This window comes from Lissotriton vulgaris, chromosome 4_1 (genome assembly GCF_964263255.1).
Source record: "Lissotriton vulgaris chromosome 4_1, aLisVul1.2, whole genome shotgun sequence".
Lineage (NCBI taxonomy): Eukaryota > Metazoa > Chordata > Amphibia > Caudata > Salamandridae > Lissotriton > Lissotriton vulgaris.
The window spans coordinates 600,739,598-600,761,349 of record NC_141691.1 but is presented as its reverse complement, the minus strand read 5'-3'; the positions used below and the strand labels follow the sequence as shown (position 1 = coordinate 600,761,349).

The 21,752-nt window shown below is 47.4% G+C and overlaps 1 protein-coding gene across 6 annotated transcripts in view; it reads right to left on the bottom strand.

Moving 5' to 3' along the window:
- Positions 1–21,752, bottom strand: part of SEPTIN7 (septin 7) — a 508,515-nt gene that overhangs the window by 187,375 nt on the left and 299,388 nt on the right. For all 6 annotated transcript variants that reach the window (XM_086964822.1, XM_086964825.1, XM_086964824.1 and 3 more), the window contains exon 5: positions 14,161–14,295. In XM_086964822.1, the coding sequence (XP_086820948.1) occupies positions 14,161–14,295 (135 nt within the window). The remainder of the gene's footprint in view (positions 1–14,160; positions 14,296–21,752) is intronic.

The following is a 21,752-nucleotide window of genomic DNA, read 5'->3' as shown; positions in this document are numbered from 1 at the left end:
ATGCGCCGCAAAGGGCAGACCCCAAAGTGACTTTACAGCAATGAATTGAGCAACAGCCAGGAGTTGAGACTGCCCTCAAAATACCTCGGAGCTGAGGCTCTGCTGCCGCCGCCGCAAGTGAAGTGGGTGCCGTGTGATAATAGGCCGACCCGGGGGATCTCTGGGACTCAGCGCTCAGACTTGTCGGTGCACCAGAGGACATTTATATGAAATATGACAGCATGAGGATTAAGGAGATCTCTTTGCAAGAGGAAGGAGTTGGCGTTGCTGGCCCGGGGCTGTGGTTTTGTCTTGCCCTCTAGGTTCAAGAAGAGACTAAAGGCTTTTCTGCAACTACAGGTTTGATGCTGCCATTTGCTTCTGTATTTTATTTTTTCTTTTTTACTCGTACCCTACACCCACGCTCTGTGAAGTAGCAAAATGTATTTTTGTTCAAACTGCCTACTTCACCGTGTTGAGAATTTTGAGAAACTTGTGTGCCTACCTTTTGTTTGTTCAGTTTTTCCCAGTTGTGTGATGGGTGGCGTTTGTTGCCACTATCTGACCTAGAGCAGGTTTAACAAACCTTGTTTTTCAAACAGTGCTGTCCGTGCACGTTTAATGGTGTGAATATGCAGCTATATGCATGTTTAACTAAGTATATATGCTGAAAGCTAGATTCAGATGTGCACACATTTGACAGATTGTTCAGGCTGAAGTTACTGAGCGACGCTATCTGTGGAGGGGGAGGGAATTGAAGCAAGCAAGGCGGAGAGAGGCACGCAAAGCTTAATGAGCCTTGACAGAAACCCACATGGCGGCTGCGTGCGTGAACGCAAGCTTGAGGCCAGCAAAAGCCTCCGGTAGCATTTCAAAAAGCCACTCATAAAATTTCTTGCAGCGCATGCGCTGGCTCAGCAAGACCTAAAAATCCAACATACACAAGTAAAGACATCACTTTTAAAATGTTCAAAACAGTTTAGTCCATAGGAAACTAAATATGCGTCACTTATCATAAAGTGCCTGGGATGCGTAAAAATCAAAGATTAAACAGGAGAAGGGGAGGTGACGCGCTGAAAAACCCAAGCGATGTGCCTGTTCCTTTTTGCCAGGGGAGGTGATGCGTCTCTTCCTTACTGTCAGGGGAGGTGAGGCGTCGATCTCCAAATACACTGCTTCTGCTCCTTACTGCTAAGCCACGTCGAAGAAGAACTTGGCACAGAGAGACAATGCGTCGAAAATCCGGATGCGCTAGGTCGATGTGGCTGAACAGGTGCTGGGTCTATTTCTCAGTCACAAAGCAGGTGATGCGCTGATTTCTTCAGCCGCACAGCAGGGCCCGCATCGGAGCGTGAGCCAAGGATGTTGGTGGCACAGTGCCCGGAACTCTAGCTGCAGCGATCTTTCAGCCGCACGGCTAGCGCTGCATTGATTTATCAGCCACAGCGATGCGCGATTTTTTCTACTGTACGGCGGTGCTGCTTCAGAAACACAGGCGCTGAGAGTCTATGCATGTATTTTCTGAGTACTTAGCAGCAAAACCACCTCTAAGGGGCCAGAACTGGAATTGGCACCACTTGGCAAGTCAGAACTTCCAGCAGAGGAGTTCAGGGGCTGCAGAAGATGTCTTTGATGGCCTTGGGATTTCTTAAGAGGAAAGGAAGCACACAAGCCCCTAGAGAACCCTGAAAGTAGGATATAGAAAGCAAAGCGCAGCCCTTTCACTCCCTGGACAGAAGCAACAGGCCAGCGCAACAAAAACAAAGCGACAAGCAAAGTGGCAGATCTCCTCCTAACGCATCCAGCTCTTCTTCCTAGAAGAATGTCCTTCAGTCCAGAAGTGTTCTAAAGCTATGGTGTCACAGCTCCAGTACTTATACCAGTTTCTGCTTTTGAAGTAGGCAAACTTTGAAGGAAAGTCTTTGTAGTGCACAAGACTCTGCCTTTCCTTGACCTGGCTCCAGACACACTACAGGGGGATGGTGAGAGCTCTGTGTGAGGACAGACACAGCCCTATTCAGGTGTCAGTGACAATTCAACCCACCATGTTAGCTCAGGAGGACCCATCAGCTTGGTGGTGATGGTCCATCACGATACACAGGGCGCACCATCAGATCCCTGTGTGTGACTGTCTACAGTGAATGCACAAACAGCCCAACTGTCACCCTGCCTAAGACGTGAATTCCACAGGCAGGCAGTGGCACAGAATGTTAAAGCAAGAAGATGCCCACAAGATGATGGATGGAGTCATGAAACCCTTCAACCACTTGCCCCCAGTCAAGAAATCTGGGTTTAATCCATTGTTCTTTTGCTCAAAATGCCACCCCAGTTTGAACCCAGCCATATACAAATCAGATTTCACCCTGCTCCTTACGGGAACAGTCCAGCCCGAACTGCCAAGCCAGGTCCTCCCAAGACCGGAAATCAGAATCCTGGGACCATTTTCGGGGTATCACTCCGAGCATGCTTCATCATAGAAGCATAATAAACATAGCTGCCAAGGTTTTAGATTGGCATGTGTGACGTTTTTAAAATTTCTGTGTAATTATGAGTGACATTTCAACAACTATGAGTGACACCAAGTAATGAAAACCAGATAAACAAATAACAGACATGCCAAGCGGCTCCCCCCACACACAGATGTAGCCTGTGGTTAACGTTAAAGGTATTGGTAAGGTTTTTCGAACTCAACGTTATAAGTCACAGCTGTTACCTTTAATTGACTGTAGGATGTGACCAGCTAAATGGAAGAACTGTACTTTTCAATTCAACTTTAAACTCAAAATTATGAAGTCGCAATCGTGACTGGAAAATCAATAAATATTTTCGCACCAGACACAAAAGCTAATATAAGCTCCCTCAGTTGAGCCAGTTTGCGCAGCACATAAACAAGCTCGAACCAGGAAAATCACCACTTACACATTAGCAATATAGATATCTCGGTAGTCAGTATTTCAGCTGCTCTATCGTTGCCCGCCGTTATACTCTCAAAGCCAACACCGGGTTACCAAACATACATCAAATATGATCTGCTAAAAGAAAGTATTTCTTCAAATTCTTGCCCCTGTGGTAGCTTCACGCTTTTCCGACAGAGCTCGTTAAGCAGTGTAATAAATCAATAGATGCGCCCTCATACTGCCCCCGTGGTCTGGTGTGCAGCCACTTGCTATTTTTAACGATTTGCATGCACCTCTACACACCCGGTCCTACCACGTAGCAAAAAAACAACAAGCATTGGAAATGCAATAGGTCTCGCACCATTAGAGTTAGTGCTTTTAGAATTGTTTATGGGTTTTTTTTGTAAATGTTTAGCATTTTTGTTTCCTGTAGCCAATGCTAAAGAATTACAAATAAAAAAAGCCATAAACATTTCTTAAAGCTCTAACTGAAATGGTCTGAGACCTATTGCACTGTGTGAGGGTGAGGGGTTGAGGGTGAGTGAGGGTGAGGGGTTGAGGGTGAGTGAGGGTGAGTGAGGGTGAGTGAGGGGTTGAGGGTGGGTGAGGGTGAGTGAGGGTGGGTGAGGGTGAGTGAGGGTGAGTGAGGGTGAGTGAGGGTGAGTGAGGGTGAGTGAGGGTGAGTGAGGGTGAGTGAGGGGTTGAGGTTGAGGGTGAGGGGTTGAGGGTGAGGGGTTGAGGGTGAGGTGTTGAGGGTGAGGGTGAGTGAGGTGTTGAGGGTGAGTGAGGGTGAGTGTGAGTTAGGGTGAGGGGTTGAGGGTGAGTGAGAGTAGTTGAGGCTGAGTGAGGGTGAGTGAGAGTGAGGGTGAGTGAGGGGTTGAGGGTGAAGGTGTGAGGGTGAGGGGTTGAGGGTGAGTGAGGGTGAGGGGTTGAGGGAGGGTGAGGGTGGGTGAGGGTGGGTGAGGGTGGGTGAGGGAGGGTGAGGGAGGGTGAGGGAGGGTGAGGGAGGGTGAGGGTGAGGAGTTGAGGGTGAGTGAGGGTGATGGTGAGTGAGGCTGAGGTGTTGAGGGTGAGTGAGGGTGAGTGAGAGGTTGAGGGTGAGTGAGGGTGGAGGGTGAGGGGGTGAGGGTGGGGGGGTGAGGGTGAGGGGGTGAGGGTGAGGGGGTGAGGGTGAGGGGCCAGCAGATGCGGCCCCTTCATATCCTCTCCCTGATTGTTTGTTATATTTGAAAAATTCAATAAAAATAATACAAATAAAAAAGAACGCTTTACATTTTGTCTTTGGCCAGAGAAACCAACCTTCTAGGTTATTCCAAAACACTCTCTCTGGCTGGTTATCCAGTGTCGGAATTACTAAGGCTCAGGCTGCAATAAAATAGTTCATTGGGTCAGTCTCAACCTATCCTGTGTGTCAAGTGACAAGAACAGTCCAGAGGGCAGGCAGACCTTTGAATCATGCTAATTTTCAATTTCCAATTGTTTCTCCTTTAGCATATATTGGAGAAGTGGTCGGAGAGAATTATGAAATAAGCACATTTTTGTTCAGATCGCAGCTATTTCATACTCTTGCTGGCATTTGATTACCAACTCTTTATATGTTTGTAAAAGCTCAGAAATCCTTCAGTTTCCCTTTTGCTCTCGAGGTGCCCACGTGCATTGATGTTCCAAATACTTTATCACATCTAGGTGCAATGCGGTTTAAGGGATGCGTAATAGAAACAATCAAATCAAAATCCAAAATGAGACCAACCCAGTACACTTTATGGGAGACTGGTGGTGGTGCATTAATGTAAACATCTGCTATGAAGCAGGAACTGCACTAGTTACCCAAACTAATGAGAAATTGTCGAAGTCAGATGAAGTAGAGGTTCTGTGGCAAACATGCCACAGCCTCGTACCGCTTAAGAAACATGTGTTTAGCGAGAGGGGTGAGTTGACAGTGAACCCCAAACAGTTATTTTTGGTGGACTATTCACTATTTTTGGATCTAACCCTGAAGGAGTACATATACGCTTTGCCGTCGCTGGCACAGGGTGAAAAGGAGCTTAGCTCACATAAGGCAGAGCTGTCATAGCTTACAAGCGAGAGAGAAACCGCGCGCAGCTTGGCACTCTGGCATCGCTGCCAACGACTAGCAGTAGGCCAGTTTTAAAAATGAGCAAATTATCTCGTATGTAAGGAAGGAATAATGGCTCGGATGCGAACCATCTACGCAGCCTTTTCAACATGCAATATGGGAAAAATATTATTTAGTAACTCGTTTGCGCGATGACAATTAGCAAGTCTTGAAACAGCTGTTACTACATTTGATCAACATAAATTATTAGTTAAAACCAACTGCTGTCTTCAAAAGTATCATCTCTGAGCTAATTAGTTTTCTATTTACAACGGATGCCTTCTCCGAGTCAGGCTTCGCTAGCACCACGCCAGCCCCTCTCAATGTCTCGAATTCTGAACTCATTAACTAGAAAAAAAATGCATGTACAGGCAAAAACAAAGCCCCTGTAATTGCCGCATTTTCATGTGCTGTTCAGTTTGTCGACACAGGAGGGGAGATTTAAATATTGCGCCACATCACTTTGTTCAAACCTACGCAGGAAATAAAAGCTGCACAAGGCACCACAGATTGGCGGCGCATCCTGATTGAATTGAAATTGCTCCAGAGAGACACCTTAATCCAAAATATGAGCAGGGAATGAGGCTGAGGTTTAGCTGACAGACATTTTTCCACCTACACTAGGAGGAAAAAATGTGTACTCAGAAAAGCATTGCTACCACATTACCGCCTCCACGATAGGAGCAGAGCAGGCGCCAAGTGGCTGCTGTGCCCTGCAGGCACCAGAGATATGATTACCTCAGGATAAATGAGAGGGAATTCAATTCTCGTCTTGTCTCGAACAGACGGCGGGCAGGGGAGGGGGCGGAGCGGGGAGAGGGAACATACGGAGGGAAGGCCAGATAAGGGGAGGGGGGAGGAGAGTAGGAGGAGGAGAGTAGAGGAGGCACGGCCTAGCGGCCGTGCAATCAAGAAGTGAGGGGGCGGGAGAGTAGGCAAGGCAGGCGGCTGGGGGGAGGGGGGAGGAGAAATGCGATGCGACATGGCAGGCAGGGGAGGGGGCGGAGCGGGGGTGTGGGAGGAGTGCGGGAACAGACGGCGAGGGGAGGAGAGTAGGAGGAGGAGAGTAGGGGAGGCACGGCCTAGCGGCCGTGCAATCAAGAAGTGAGGGGGCGGGAGAGTAGGCAAGGCAGGCGGCTGGGGGCATGTGCACGCGCTTTTAAGCTCAATGCGCATGCGCATTGAGCTTAAAAGTCACGGGCACTGCAAGGAATCGCCACGATTCCTTGCAAGTTGGACAAAGAGTGGATAAGCCCCCATAGTCTCGCTTGCTCGATGCGCATCGACAGGCGAGACCTAAAAACGGATCCTCCAAAGACACTGGAAATGAATATGCTACTTACCAGTATGCATCTGTTCTTGGCATGTAGGGCTGCTAACATTCATATCTTAGCATTAGATCGCCACCTAGTGTTGGGTCCGGATGATCGCACATTGTTGTCCTGGAAGAGTCTTCGAAGTATCCTGAGATGGGTGGCTCCTCCCCTGGACTACAGTGCGCATGGGCATCGGCTCCATCCCCAGATTGTTTTTCGCCATTGTGGCAGAGGATGGAGTGAAAAGTGTAAAGGATGTCCATGCTAATGATTGAATACAATAGTATATCTGCAGCTGCGACAGGCACCGGGGAGGAGGGTGGGCGATATGAATGTTAGCAGCCCTACATGCCAAGAACAGATGCATACTGGTAAGTAGCATATTCAGTTCGAGGCATGTGGGCTGCTAAATTCATATCTTAGCATAGAATACATAGCAGTCCCTCCATCAGCGGCGGTTGCCCGTGCCAGCTGCAGAAACCTGAAAAAGTGTCTTGAGAACAGCCTGCCCTACAGCCGCTTGCTGTTTGGAATGTACATCAACACAGTAGTGTTTTGTAAAGGTATGTGGTGTAATCCACGTGGCTGCTCTGCAAATGTCCTCTAGAGGAATGTTTCCTAGGAAAGCCATGGATGCCCCCAACTTGCGTGTGGAGTGTGCTTTTGGGGGTATTGTTAAAGTGCGCTTGGCTTTATGATAGCAGATTTGAATGCACTTAACAATCCATCTGGCTATTCCAGCTTTGGAAATTGGGTTGCCTTTGTGTTGTGGTGAGAAGGCAACAAAGAGTTGTTTCGTCTTCCTAAAGTGTTGTGTCCTGTCTATGTAGTACATCAATGCCCTCCGTACGTCTAACGTATGGAGCATTCTTTCTGCCACCGTTTGTGGGTTCTGGAAGAATGCCGGCAAATCGATAGTTTGGTTGAGATGAAAATGTGACACCACCTTTGGAAGGAATTTGGGGTTAGTACGTAGCACTACCCTATTTGGATGAATCTGAATGAAAGGCTCTTGTATTGTGAGCGCTTGCAGCTCACTAACACGCCTTAGTGACGTAATAGCAATTAGGAAAGCAACTTTCCACGTTAGGAACTGCAGTTCACACGAGTGCATTGGCTCAAATGGTGGTCCCATCAGTCTGGTGAGGACCACATTGAGGTTCCACACCGGAGCTGGCGGTGTTCTTGGGGGAATGACTCGTTTCAGACCTTCAAGAAACGCTTTAATGGCAGGCACCCTGAAGACCGAGAGGTGCTGCCTATTTTGAAGGTAAGCTGCGATGGCGGATAGATGTATCCGAATAGAAGTGAACGCTAGCTTGCACTTATAAAGGTGTAACAGATAGCAAATGATGTTAGGGATAGATGCATCTAGCGGGTTTATATCATTGTCTGCACAGTAAATGACAAAACGTTTCCATTTTGCGGCATAGCATGCCCTGGTTGACGGCTTCCTCGCCTCCTTGATGATGTTCATTCATTCAGGAGGTAGGTTGAGGTATCCAAACTCTAAGACTTCAGGAGCCAGATCGCTAGGTTGAGCTGTTGCGGATCTGGATGCTGAATTTCTCCATGGTTCTGCGTCAGAAGTCTGGGCGTGAGGCGCAGTCTTTGATGCGGCACCACTGAGAGTTCGAGGAACGTGGTGTACCAGGCTTGGCGCGCCCACGTTGGAGCAACTAGGATGAGTGTCATCGAGTGTTGCCTTAGTTTTCTCGCCACCAGTGGTATCAGAGGTGTCGGGGGAAAAGCGTAAGCAAATTTGCCTGACCAGTTCATCCATATCGCATTGCCCTGCGATTGGGGGTGTGGGAACCTGGCGGCGAAGCTTTGGCATTTTGCGTTCTCCCTTGTGGCGAACAGGTCTATGTCTGGATGACCCCACCTTTGGAAGTACGGCTGGAGTACCGATGGATGTATCTCCCACTCGTGCATTTGATGACTGTATCTGCTGAGCAGATCCGCCATCTGATTGTCCTTCCCTGGGAGGTGTTCTGCCATGAGGAAGATGTTCCTCTGAATGGCCCACTTCCACATGCTCTGAGCCAGGTGAGACAGCTGTGGTGAGTGGGTGCCTCCCTGCTTTTGGATGTAGTACATCGCAGTCATGTTGTCCGTCCGGACTAACACCACCTTGTTGCACAGATGTACAATGAAGGACTTGAGTGCCATGAAGATCGCCATCAGTTCTAGATAGTTGATGTGCATCTTCTGCTGCTGCGTCGTCCATAGTCCCTGCACCGTGTAAGTGAGCAGATGAGCTCCCCATCCCTGGAGAGATGCGTCCGTTGTCAGGATAACCTGTGGCACTGGCTCCTGGAACAGTCGGCCCTTGCAAAGGTTGTGTGGAGTCCACCAATGCAGAGAGTTGTATGCCCGACTGGTAACCAACACTAGGTCTGTTAATTGTCCCTGAGCCTGTGTCCACTGATTTGCTAAGCACTCCTGGAGCGGGCGCATATGCAACCGTGCGTGAGGGACTATGAAGATGCAGGAGGCCATCATGCCTATCAACTGCATGAACACTCTTGCTGGAAGTGAGTGTCCCGGTCTGAACTTTTGGATTAAAGACTGTATGCCGTCTATCCTGACCTGGTTTGGTTGCGCCTTGGCCGTCAGGGTATTGATTGTTGCACCCAGAAACTGCCGGACATGTGCCGGCTGAAGGTGTGATTTTGGGTAATTCAACGAGAAACCCAGGTTGTGAAGGAGGTGAACGGTAGTCGACATGTCCGCGGCGCACTGCTGTTCCGACCTGGCTTTAACGAGCCAGTCGTCGAGGTAGGGGTAGACATGGATGTTCTGCCTCCTGAGGTGCGCTGCTACTGTCGCCAGACACTTGGTAAACACCCTTGGGGCAGTTGTGACTCCGAAGGGTAGGACTTTGAACTGATAATGCGTGCCCTGGATAGTGAACCTGAGGTACTTTCTGTGGGACGGATGTAGCGGAATGTGGAAATAAGCATCCTTGAGATCTAAGGTTGCTAAGAAGTCTCCTTTGTTTAACATAGGAAGAATCTGTTGCAGTGTAAGCATGTGGAAATGCTCTGACAGTATGTACAGATTGAGGGGACGGAGATCCAGAATTGGTCTGAGAGATCCGTCCTTTTTTGGAATGAGGAAGTACAGGGAATAAACCCCTGTGCCTTCCTCCCCCACTGGCACGAGCTCGATTGCCCCTTTTTGCAGCATCACCAACACTTCCTGCTGCAATAAGTGCAAGTGCTCTGCGGACATAGGTCTTTGCCTTGGTGGAATGTTGGGTGGAGTGGATTTTAACTCTAGACAATAACCGTACTGGATAAGCTGTCGCACCCACCTGTCTGTGGTGATGTTGATCCAGACGGGCAGGAACTGCTGTATTCTCCCCCCGACAGGTGTTAAGTGGTCGGGGGGCAGTGACAGAGAGTCACTGGCTGCTTGTGGCAGAGGAGCGTGAATTGTTGCCTCCTTTGCCGCGTCCTTTGTTGCTGTTTCCCCTGTAGCCCCTCTTGTTTTGTTTGGGGTACGAGGATTGTGTTCCACCTCTAGGGAACTGTGACTGTTGACCCAACTGTCCTCTGGTCACTCCACGGGCACCTGAGCGACGAAAATTATTGCCACGAAACTGCTGTGATTGTAGGGCCCCCATAGATTTAGCAGTTTCAGTGTCTTTTTTAATTTTTTCCAGGGTGGTGTCAACATCTGGACCAAACAGTCTATCCGGATTGACTGGCTGATTAAGTATGGTTGTTTGAATGTCAGGTTTGAACCCCGATATGCGGAGCCAAGCCTGTCTTCTGAGCATGACACTGGTGTTAATGGCCCTAGCGGCCGTGTCCGCGGCATCAAGTGCACACTTTATGGCCGCGTTGGAGATCAGTTGTCCTTCTTGTATAATCATTTTGGTGCCCTCTTGAAACTGCGGAGGCAGGTGTTCCACAATCTGCTCTAGTGTGTCGTAATGTGATCTATCATAACGTGCCAGTAGTGCCTGTGTATTTGCAATACGCCAGAAATTGGCGGCCTGCGCAGCCACTCTTTTGCCTCCTGCCTCTAGCACTTTGGACTCCTTATCCGGGGGAGGAGCTTCACCCGTTGTTTGGGAGTTGGCCCTTTTGCGTGCGTTTGCTACCACCAGGGAGTCAAGCGGCAACTGTCCTCGAATGTATGCAGGGTCTGCAGGCGCTGGTCTGTACTTCTTTTCAATACGTGGGTTGACCACCCTCGCCCTGGTAGGCTCTTTAAAGATGTCCGCAGCATGCTTGAGGACCCCTTTGAGCATAGGCAGTGTCTTTACAGTTCTTTCCGAAACTGAAAAGGTGTCGAATAGAAAGTCTTCCTCAACTGGGTCAGCATGCATGTCCACATCATGATTAGCAGCTGCCCTCTCAATGAGTGCATGAAAACCTGCAGAATCCTCTGTAGGGGATGCACGTGTACTGAAAGACTGTGGGTCTTGTCCCACATCTTGGGTGCCTTGGTCCCCAATGGCATCATATGAATCTGGCTGTGCATCAGGTTCATTGACTGGGAACGTGTATTGTTCGTCTTCACCATAGCCCTCACTTTCAGAATGGTCTGGAGACGGTGTTGGGCTCCTTCCCAGAGGAGGCTGAATAGGTTCCATGAGGCCTGAGGCGTCCTGTGGAAACTTTTTCTTCTTTAGGGGGATGACATAGGATTCCACTGGCTGCGAAGTGATTTTCCTTTTGTAAAGGGTTAACTTCCCTGTGTCCGCGTCTATGAAACACTCCGAATCCTCTTCTGGGTCGAGCACCTGACCCGAAGATGCCCCTGCCGTCGAAGATTCCGACTTCTTTGGCGTCGATTTTGATGAAAAGGCCTTCGGCACCACTTTTGCGGTAGAAGGAAGAGGAGTTTACTAGCGGGCTTGACCGGGACGTCTGCCACCCTCTGCGTCGATGGCGTTGGCGTCGACGAAGAAAAAGCCTTCTCCCTAATTCTTTGTAGTGAAGAAGCAACGAGAGATGCGTCGGTGACCGATGTCTTTGGCACCGACGAGGTGGCCTTGCCTTCGGATGCGACGTTCCGTTGGTCTTTTGGAGGGATGGACGGCGCCGACCCCGAGTCCTTGGAGCGATGCGCAGATGTCCCCGTTGGAGCCGGGGCTGTGTCGCTTGCTTTGGCTGGCTTTGCCGGCGCCGGCGCGCTTGTCTTGTGCGTGCCACCCTTTTTAGAGGATCTCTCCTCCGGCGCCGATTTTGACCCTGTGGAATCGCCGTGTTTCTTCGACTTCTGCGGACCTGAGGTCGACGGAGTCGATGAGGCTGCCGGTTTATTTGTTTTTGCTGTTACGACCGCCATCTTAGGGACGATGGAGCCCTTAACTTTCGGTTTCGGGTCGGCCATTTTAGGTGCTGTCGAGACCGTTGCTTTCAGTTTCGGTTTCGAAACCCTCGGCGCAGCAAGTATGTCCGTGGCCGGGCCATCAGGCGGGGCCGTGGCTTGCGCTACAGGGTCTTGGGTAAGGCCGACAGGCGATCCCGCGACCCTCTCCTGATGTCCGTCAACTTCGGGGCATAGCTCGTCCCCTGAGCTATCTTCCGCGGCCCCATAAACCATATCGTCGTCTCCTACCTCGTCGACGTATTCAAGGCCTTGACCCACGACTCCGTCGTCGTCATATTCCGGATCAGCCTCGACCTCCGTCTCAGGCGGGGAGATTTGAAGATGATGGCTCTGGTCCTCCTCTTGGTCGTCGAATATGTTTTCTGGATCCGGGGCCGCCTGTTTGGCCACAAGGCGCACCGCGCGCCGAATCGTGAGAGTCTTCTTCGACCTGAAACTCGCACAGGCCCTGCAACTTCCTTCGTCATGGTCTGGCGAAAGGCATTTATTACAGACCGGGTCCACGTCTATATGTGGGTATTTGGACCCACAGAGCGGACAAAGCTTAAACGGACTCCGCTCCATGTTGGGAACTTGGTGTCGAGTCGCGATGAGAAGGCCTCGATGTCCGAAGAGTAGTAAAAACTCCGCTGATTCCGGCTCCGAGAGACGGAAGAACTCGAGACCGTACGCAAACAATACCGACGTAAAGAACCCAAAGCCTTTTGGCCGTTAAGATTGATGTTTATTCGGTTCCGACGGAGAGACGTCGAGACCGCATCCGAACCCAATGGCGGAAAAAAACAATCTGGGGATGGAGCCGATGCCCATGCGCACTGTAGTCCAGGGGAGGAGCCACCCATCTCAGGATACTTCGAAGACTCTTCCAGGACAACAATGTGCGATCATCCGGACCCAACACTAGGTGGCGATCTAATGCTAAGATATGAATTTAGCAGCCCACATGCCTCGAACCTTTAATTTCAAGCGACTCCATCTGAAAAGCAGGACGTCACCACAGGATAGAAGGAGGACAGGGGGCAGCAGCACAGTGGGATTCAGATCGTGCTGCAAAGGAAGGGAGAACGGCACAAGCACCCCTGCGGCTCTTGTTAACACCTACCAACGCGCCAAACTGCCAGGCCGGCAAACTTTACAACAATGAAATTACAGCATGGCACGTTTTAACTATTTAAAACAAATACTCACTCCGACAGCACTTACTGATGGCGCCATTGTCCAGGCTGGGGTCAAATGCATGGCCTGGGCGGGAAGATCCACGTTGCTCTAACCACCGGCTGCGGCGGCGACGAGGAGCACTTGGTTCTCAAACTAATCTCCTTTCCCAGCCCCCGCGCCACGCTTGACTCTCACCCCCCACTGACCTTAGCCTAATTAATGCTGACAAGCCGTGACTTCCCGGGAACTGATTTTGACTTCAGTTATGCTGGGTATTGCCCGTGGTGTCAAGCTTGGAAACATTGTTGCAGTGAGAGAGAAATCGCAGAGCTGCGAGCTGACAGACCCTTAACTTGCCGGGAACACCGCGCTACTGCTACTTACACAGTTATGACATTATAGTGCATTATAGCAGCACTCTGCGGTGACGGCTGAGCAGCGCTATAATGCGTGATTAATGCATTTCAGTGCGGTGTTGCGAATCACCACACTGAAATGCGTTAGAATCACGCCTGATACGTGACACTTGGCAAGACTGAATAAAATCTAGTGCTTTCTCTGTCCTGTGGAGGATCAGTTTACTAAGTACGGATGGGCTCTTTTGTTTTTGATGGTACAAGTCAATAGAAGCACAAGCTCCTCGTGGATATTCCTCTTATCTTCCCCTTTATGTTGAGACTGGCAATGTCAGTGTAGACTAAAACTCTATTGTTATGGAAAAACAAAATAAGTTGATTTTGGAACAGAAAGATCACCTACACAGAAAGCAGCCTGAGTTGGGCAAGGGGAGAGTCATAAGGCATTCATGCCATCAACATGGGAGAGGATGTGCAACTTTATGGTGGAGCAGAAAGTGTAGGCCTGGGAGTAGGGTTGGATTCTTTGTTGGAGGCTCATGGCATTTTTGCAGAAGGGTTGGGTCAACAACTTGGTGCAAGATTTGTGGAGCAGGGGGGAAGTGGGGAAGCTTTTGGGACGTATGGATTTCAACAAAACTTCAAGGTTACACCTCAGCCTTGATCAGGATACCGTCAATCTCAGCTCATGTAACTACAGGTAGAATCAGAACGTCCAAGACTGGATAGTATCCAAGCCGTGGCGTGGGTCCTGGTTGTCAGCTGGCACCTAAGTTACAGATTAATGTCATTTGCACTGTAATAGGCTAAGTTATGTGTGGATAAAAATACCACTAACGGTGAGGATCTGAAGATTCAGTTTAAACAACATGCTCTCCAGTGCCACGTGAAGCACTGGGGTCACACAGAACGTCAGCACCCACTTCATGAAAGACTTAACAAGTTAAACTTGTCATTTCTACCAAGTAAGTAACTTGAATACTGACCCATGTCCTGAAGGGGCGATGAAGTATAAGCAACACTGAACTCTGTTGTCTGGCATCTGTCGTCTGTTCACACGAGATTCAGCATTTAAGTAGTCTTCAAATTTACTGTCAATGTAGTCAATGACAGGCTGCCAGCTACAAATAGAAAATGTAAGATTTTAAAAACAGTCCATTTTGACCACCATTTACCTTTCACAATCACTTAAGCAACAGTTAATATAAAGGCATGGGCAACATTTAAATGACAGTGCAATTTGCATAATTCTGGAAATTTTACATTGCGCTTGGTACGAGAAATTCCGCCATCAGGCTACTTTGTCTAACTATACAGCATTTGCAGGAAAAATGTAGTGAAACTCGCCATTTGCGACCACAAGAGTGCAACGGAACATGAGCAGTGCTTTTGTTAAATGCATCCTTGCATCAAAAATTAAGCGGTGACGCATTACGCGCTAAAATGTAGGCTCAGAACGAAAGATTTGCATTTCACTTAATTACATGTAATTTTGCATGATTTTGCTGACATTTTGGTTAACTACAGAAAAGCGAATTATGGAACGTTAGCACACTACCAGGTATACATTTTTAGAGTTTCCTTTAAGGCTAGAAATCTTTGTAGAATACCACATCGACTCAAAATCGAGCAAGACCTACAACTAGTTGCTAAAAAGAATATAAATGTTACGAGTTACTACACTTCCCTTTTCAACCATCCGGTTCACTTTTGAGTTTTTTTTTATATGATCCCACGAGTCCTCTGGACCAATTAAAATCAAAAAGATGTTATTTTTTATTACTAACTTTATACTTCACAGCCTCAAAGCAAGGCTGTTCAAGACTTAGCAAAGCACTGGTTTTGCACTTAAAGGGGAAGTTTTACCCAATGCATTTTCGATCCACAATTTAAAATTCCATAAGCATATAGATATTTAATATCTCCTAGGTAACTACTGTCACTTCCTCCCAGCTTCAGGTGAAAAATGATTAGACAAAACTGATAATTTATAAGATGGGACATTTCCACCTTCAACGTTAAAGATTTTTGCTGAAAGTGAAAGAACTCTTAAGAATTTGCTTTGTCTAAGCTTATGATTGTGTAAGAGAGCAACCTGCAAAAAATTATAAATGTGTGCCACAGAACAAATAAAAACACCTAGCCTGGACTTCTTACGATGACAATTTTTAAAGGTAATCACAGCATTTATAGAATGAACAAATACAGAGATGGAAGCTAAATGCTGTCTTCTTTGTTGCAGGAGCACAACAATGGGTACACTACACAAGTCCTACGAACCTCATTTAATATAAACTTTTAACTAGCTTCTTATTATATAAAACTACTTTCAAAGAAGTGTTTCTGTAATGTATTGCATGCCGGGATCCAGCCTGTGCAGTTGCTGATACTCCTTAGCACGAACTTGAGGAGAGAAAAAAGATGAACTTGTACCAGACCTGGCTGTTTGAAACACAGATGACTCCATGAAGAGTAAACAGGATGGGTATGTGTAAAGATACAAATTATCTGGATAGAAAACGGTGACAGGTGGGTGGACAAACTGATAGTGCATGAAATTCTTAGACCCTATGAACTGAAGTTATTGGCAGTAACAAAGCGGTCTTCCGCGTAAGAAATCGACTCAGGAAACTATGTATTAGCTCAACCGAAGAAGCTTCAAAAAAGCCAAAATGGGATTTAAACCCCACTTAGGAACAATAAAGGAATGAATGAAATAACGAAAATAAACCTTTTAGAAAGCGCACCACTTGAGATTATCTTACTGGAAAGGTTGATCAGGCAGACATTTGGGAAGGCATAGACGCCAGATAGCCCTTAACAATAGTCAGCAGTAGACCCTGCTTTGCAAGAAAACAAGACAAATAGCAAGACAGCAGGAAGGCGAGGTTTGAAAGGGTTGATGCATTCTTACTTGCTTCATTGAATGAACTCTTCCCAGCAACCTCCATATATGGGATTAGAGGTTGATTCCAAGCCTTCAATATGACATTTGCGACTTCATGAGGAAGGTAAAAAATGACTAACTAGCACTACATAATCCCCATGTGTATAGCTATAGCATTTAGAGGTTCGCTCGGGTGGAGGACATGACCAACCTATTGCGACAGCAGATTGACACTGCACTGAAGAGGAAGGGGCAGCCAGATGCTAAATGCCAACAGACCAACATTCAAGATCCTCCAAGCACAATCTGAGGCAATCAAAATCAGTTGAGCGTGTTCCTCCCGCACATTTTGCAGTACCTGAAAGAAGGGGGGAGAATCTGTGACAATGCATCACCCCACAGCAGAGCCGCAGTCCAGATGAACCAGAGAGTGCATATGCCCTCAAACTGAGACAGTCTGCGAAGGTGAGCTACTACAGGGAAGATTACCCATTACTAAGCCCATTTCTACATGGGAATCACCTTCCAATAAAGGGTCCACAATCTTACACCACGATGCCTGTTAATGTAACTGGTGTTCTAAGACCGAATTGCATGTTGCTACACAAATTGGAAGAAAACAATACTTTATTGTAAGACAGACCATCTGAAGCTACAGCAGATTGATATTCAGGCAGTGGTGAGATGTGGACCAAAGGCCCCAGTACAATTGTGATGTCCAGTTTTACACCTCAGCCCAGCGAGGAGGCATCAATGACATTGGCATAGGGCCTTATGGACTGTTTGCCAAAAGGTTGGAGGGGTCCATAAAAAGGTGCAGAATTGGATGAATAATATCTGAACCTTGGCCATGAGACTTTCCGGACTCTGGAGCCATTTAGACCTCTGACACCACAGAAGGTCCTAATCCAGCATCTGGTGTGTGCCTCCAAAAGTCTGCACACGGCCAACCTGATGAAATTCCTGCAGAACCAGGATCCATGCAGGAGTTCGAAATCTCAGAATCCTCGGAGGTGGATTGAAGGGCCTTCTTGCATGTTGTGTCTGTTACGCCTCTTATGAAGGTTAGCCTCTACCAGGGAAAGAAGTGGTACTTTGGGGCCTTGATGGTAAAGCACGAGTCACAGAGCAGTCTTGCCATATGCTAGTGGTGATACCGGACCTGTGTTAAGGGATTTGCTTTCACCAGCCAGTCATAGTCATTGAAGTTAAAAAGTAGATGGACACCTGACTGTTGTAGGGATTCCACCACACCATCAGCACTTTGGTAAAGACATGTGGATCAGTTGATAATCTGAATAGGAGTGTGAACTGATAGTGCTAGGATCCCACCCTGTGAAGCTCAAGCAGTGTAAGTAATTAATCAGAAAGGAGAAACAGACACTTGTTACACTTCTAGACCATTGGTATAGAAGATTTTAGAGTAACCTCAAAAAACCCAATGCTGATGTGGTTGTGCGGTATATCTGGTTCATCCGCCCCGCATTCGGGTTGTTGGCAGTTATCATCGGGTACTCCAAAAGTAGTGGTGTTGCCCGCCTCAGCCCGCGGCACCTCTGGTCTATTGTGCAGTGTCCAGAGAAGTGAAGAAAGTGTGCAAAATAAATTCTCAAAAAAAGGAAGAAATAGTTAAAAACTGGAGAATCACCCTTAGAGACTTTTAATATTGGTGTGATTTCCAGATTGGTTAAAATGGTTTCGGTACTACTTGGTAGATCGAGTTACTGGATCTGGGTAGTTTTATATATACAACGTCGACATGTTTCAGCTCTCTGGGCCCTAGGGGTCTATAGAGCTTTCGTCAAGACTCACATACACATAAACAATGGACTTTTTACTCACACCATTTGTGTAGTTTTAAGTAGTTTCCTGTTTTTATTTCAGGAAAATTGGCTCCTCCGGTTTCTGAAATAGAATGGGGAGAGTACATAGAGAAATACACACTTAATTTATACATCCTGAGTTAGGTTTACGCATTTGTTGAATAAAATTATTAATCATTTACTGAGACTTTGGGTATGGGGAGGGTCTAGAGTTCGAGTTCGAGCATTGGTGGCATTTTTTGACAAATTAAAAATTAAGTTGGATAGCTTTACGCGCTGGCTTTTAAAGGGGCGCGCTAATTCATGGTTTTATTAGGGCATCTGTATGTGACAGGAGACTCTCTGAAGTCTGGATTAGTCTTTCCACATGTTGGTTTTAAAATAACCTGGTATACGGGTGGGAGGACTTGCAGAGGAATTTGGTATAAACGCTGTGCGCTGTCCTACCTTATACCGGAAAAACTCTTGCTTGCATCAGGGAAGTCGCTTGACCCAGAGCTGTATTTAGAGATTATCGCATTAGTTAACATATCACGCAGGCATCTTACCGGGGTTCTGTGGTTTCAGTAGCCTCCCTCCGCCACTACCCGCGTGTATTTGGGATTCCGTCTTGTGCTGGCTCTGCCCCCGGAAGTGACAACCTCATGGGAAGGAATCATTTTAAAGGCGCAGGCAGTCAAAGCGGCTCGTTGTTATGTTTTTTATCAATGCGAACTTTATTCAGTCACCATGTCGGGAACAGAGTTGGTTACTTGTATGCCCAAATCATTACCATAGTTAGCGAGTGATCATTCAGATTAGGTTGAATTCACGCTTCTAGATGTTTAAGGACCTTTTTACTAATGAATTTTGGGATAGCTTTATTCTGCAAACTGGTGCCACGGGATTGAATCATTAAGTCCGTGTTCGTGGGTTTTAAGACGTTCCACCCACCTCTGCTCCTTTTCAAAGAGTGTTCTCTCACATCTCAGAGTTTTGTCATTCAGCATTTCAAATACAGTCCAGTGAATGTCGTCGCAGGAATGTCCTGCTTCCACGAAATGGGAACATAACTTGGTGGTGTTCTTTTTCAATCTAATATTGCTCCTATGTTCTCCAATTCTTGTTTTTACTTTGCGACACGTCATTCCAATATATTGTTTGCCGCAAGGGCAGCTGACCATGTAAATGACGTGTGTAGAGTTGCAAATTGTATGTTGACGTTGATGCCAAACTAGTGTGTCTGAGAGTTGTAATGATTTGGATGCTGTTGTTGTTTTATAAGCGACGCAAGAACCGCAAGGGTAATGCCCAGTTACAGGAGCCATGGTTGCATCTCTGGTTGTGACCAATTTCACTTTTTTTAATGGTCGAGTATGTACAAGGACATCTTTAATATTCTTTGATCTTCGATTTGCAAATCTGGGTTTTGGCCAGTTGAATGAACCCGTGTGCAGGATGTGCCAGTTTTTATTGATCAGTTTCTTTACTTCATAGGAAGCTTGGCAGAATGTTGTCACGCAAGTGGTCAAATCTGGTGTTGGTACTTTTGGGAATGTTTGTAAGAGACAGTCTCTGGGTTGGTTATTCGCTCTTTTTTTGCAGAGTCTGATTGTCTTTTGCAAATATTGTTATGTCAAAAAAATCGAGATTGTTACTTGTGGCCGTATATGTGAACTTTAGCCACATATGTATACACCGAGACATTTTATACTCGAATGCTGCAAACTAGCACTAAAAAACTTTTTTGCTTATGAAAATGAAGGACTTAGTTCAAGGACAGAATCCATGGCTGCCTAGACGGTCAGCTGCGCACTGCATTCACTAACTTCAAAATCCAACGACGTCCATTCGGACAAATGAAATGACCCCACCATCAGCCAGAAATTGCGGCATCCCAACAGTATAATTGAAGGATGATTTCAGTGGTCAGGTTGGCTTGGAACCCTCCTTTATCCCCTGGAGCCCCCAAAGACATTGCAACCCAAGATGGCGTCCGCCACCTCTGCATGCCTCTGACATCGGCTCCATTATTCCATACAGGCCCTATGATCAGTAATTGATTGCATCGACCGGCTGATACTCACAGCCTTCAAGAGGCATCTCAAATGGAGGGGTCAATGTCATTGCTGCCATACTACTACATCTCCGACACACCTAACTACTATACATCGCCGGCTGTACATCACCTCCTGCATCAGATAAGTAGCTGGCTCTTCAGCTGCCGCAGCAACTTGCCTCCCCTGCTCCAGTGCCACTTTACATTCCCCATTCCCCGCGCACCCGACCATTTGCCACTGCACCCTGCACTTGGAGGCTGCCTTCCCGAAGTCCATCGGTGCTCCCGCTGCAACATAGGCTAGCATCCTTACGTCCGCCATGTGGGCATTAGAGGTCTAAACTTCCAAATGCACAGCACCTAGAGTTCTTCATCTCCCGCACGGCTCCTGCCGCCATCGTGACCTAAGAGTGCGCTCTAATGACTACATTTACGATATTCCTCGGTCCTGTGGTAATGGGCACTTATCGAATATTCCTGCAGATCATCTGAAGAGCACTACTCTTTCCCTGACTTTAAAATGGCAGCCATATAGCAGTGACACAGATTACTCTGTGCTTATTCTGAACTAGTCATCAACCTATTTGCAAAAACATAAGGAAATTTCCGTCCTCTCCAATACATGATCATCAAGGATGTTTATAAATAACCAGGATCTTAAAGAAAAACAAAGATCACCATAGTAAATATCTATGCTCCTAATGATTAACTGTCGCCATTTGGCAGACGCGCTAGAGGCATTTAACTAAGTACAACGAAGGCGGTTAGTCTGCGAATCTCGGAAGCGCCTGGTAAAGGTCTCCCGAGTCTGTCTAATTTCTGCTGTTGCATGTAAAAAGGGAAAAGCACTATTTCTTTTTAAAATCACTCTTTCTTGCTTTCAAACTCACCTGGGACATGATGCGTGTTCCCTGGTCCACCGCGGTTGTTACCGTTTGCGTGGAGGGAACGTTGCACACACAGGAAGTACCAGTGGGTAACTTCCAGCAGGGACACACCAAGGTCAGCACTAAAACTCCGGACTCATCCCCAATGCTAACCCCACGCCCAATAACCCCCTTGGCCTAAAAGTAGCAGTTTTAAATACTCGATCCTTACAGAAACACCACCTTGACATTTTCTCACTCCTCCAAGATGATGAGGTAGACATCCTAGCTCTCCCTGAAACCTGGCTCAAGGACTCTCCAATCCCAGATATTATCGCCTCACTTCCAGAGAATTATGATGTCCATTGGCATAATAGACTAGGAACTACCCGGGGAGGGGGAGTAGCCATCTTCTTTAACAAACGGCTACAGACTACCAAAATAGTAGCAGAAAGTGTTGACCAAGCAGACATTCTAGGGGTCAAGGTCTCACTTAAATCATCCTGCTTCTTAATGGTAGTGGTCTACCACCCCCCCCTCCCCCCCCCCCAAGGTCAACCCCCAGTTTTAACAAACTATTCCTGGAAATTGTCACCGATCTATGTTCCTGCTACAAACGGCTCCTTATCACAGGGGACTTCAACTATCACTGGGACACTGCCCGAAGGAATCCCATGCTAGGCAACTTGAAATAGGAATGGACGCAATGGGGCTTCATCAAATTGTAGATGCCCTCACTTACCAGAAAGGGCATACCCTGGACCTCATCTGGACCTCACAGCCTCGGGCCAGTCTAACGGAGGTCAGCCCCTGCGCCTGGTCGAACCACGCACTCCTAAGGTGCTGGGCCCCTATCGATTGCTTAATATCACAATCACACCCAGATTGGATCAGGGCACGCAACTGGAAGACAATTGATGCCGCCAACCTGGTAGAAGTTCTACTCAGATCCCCCCCAAGCACC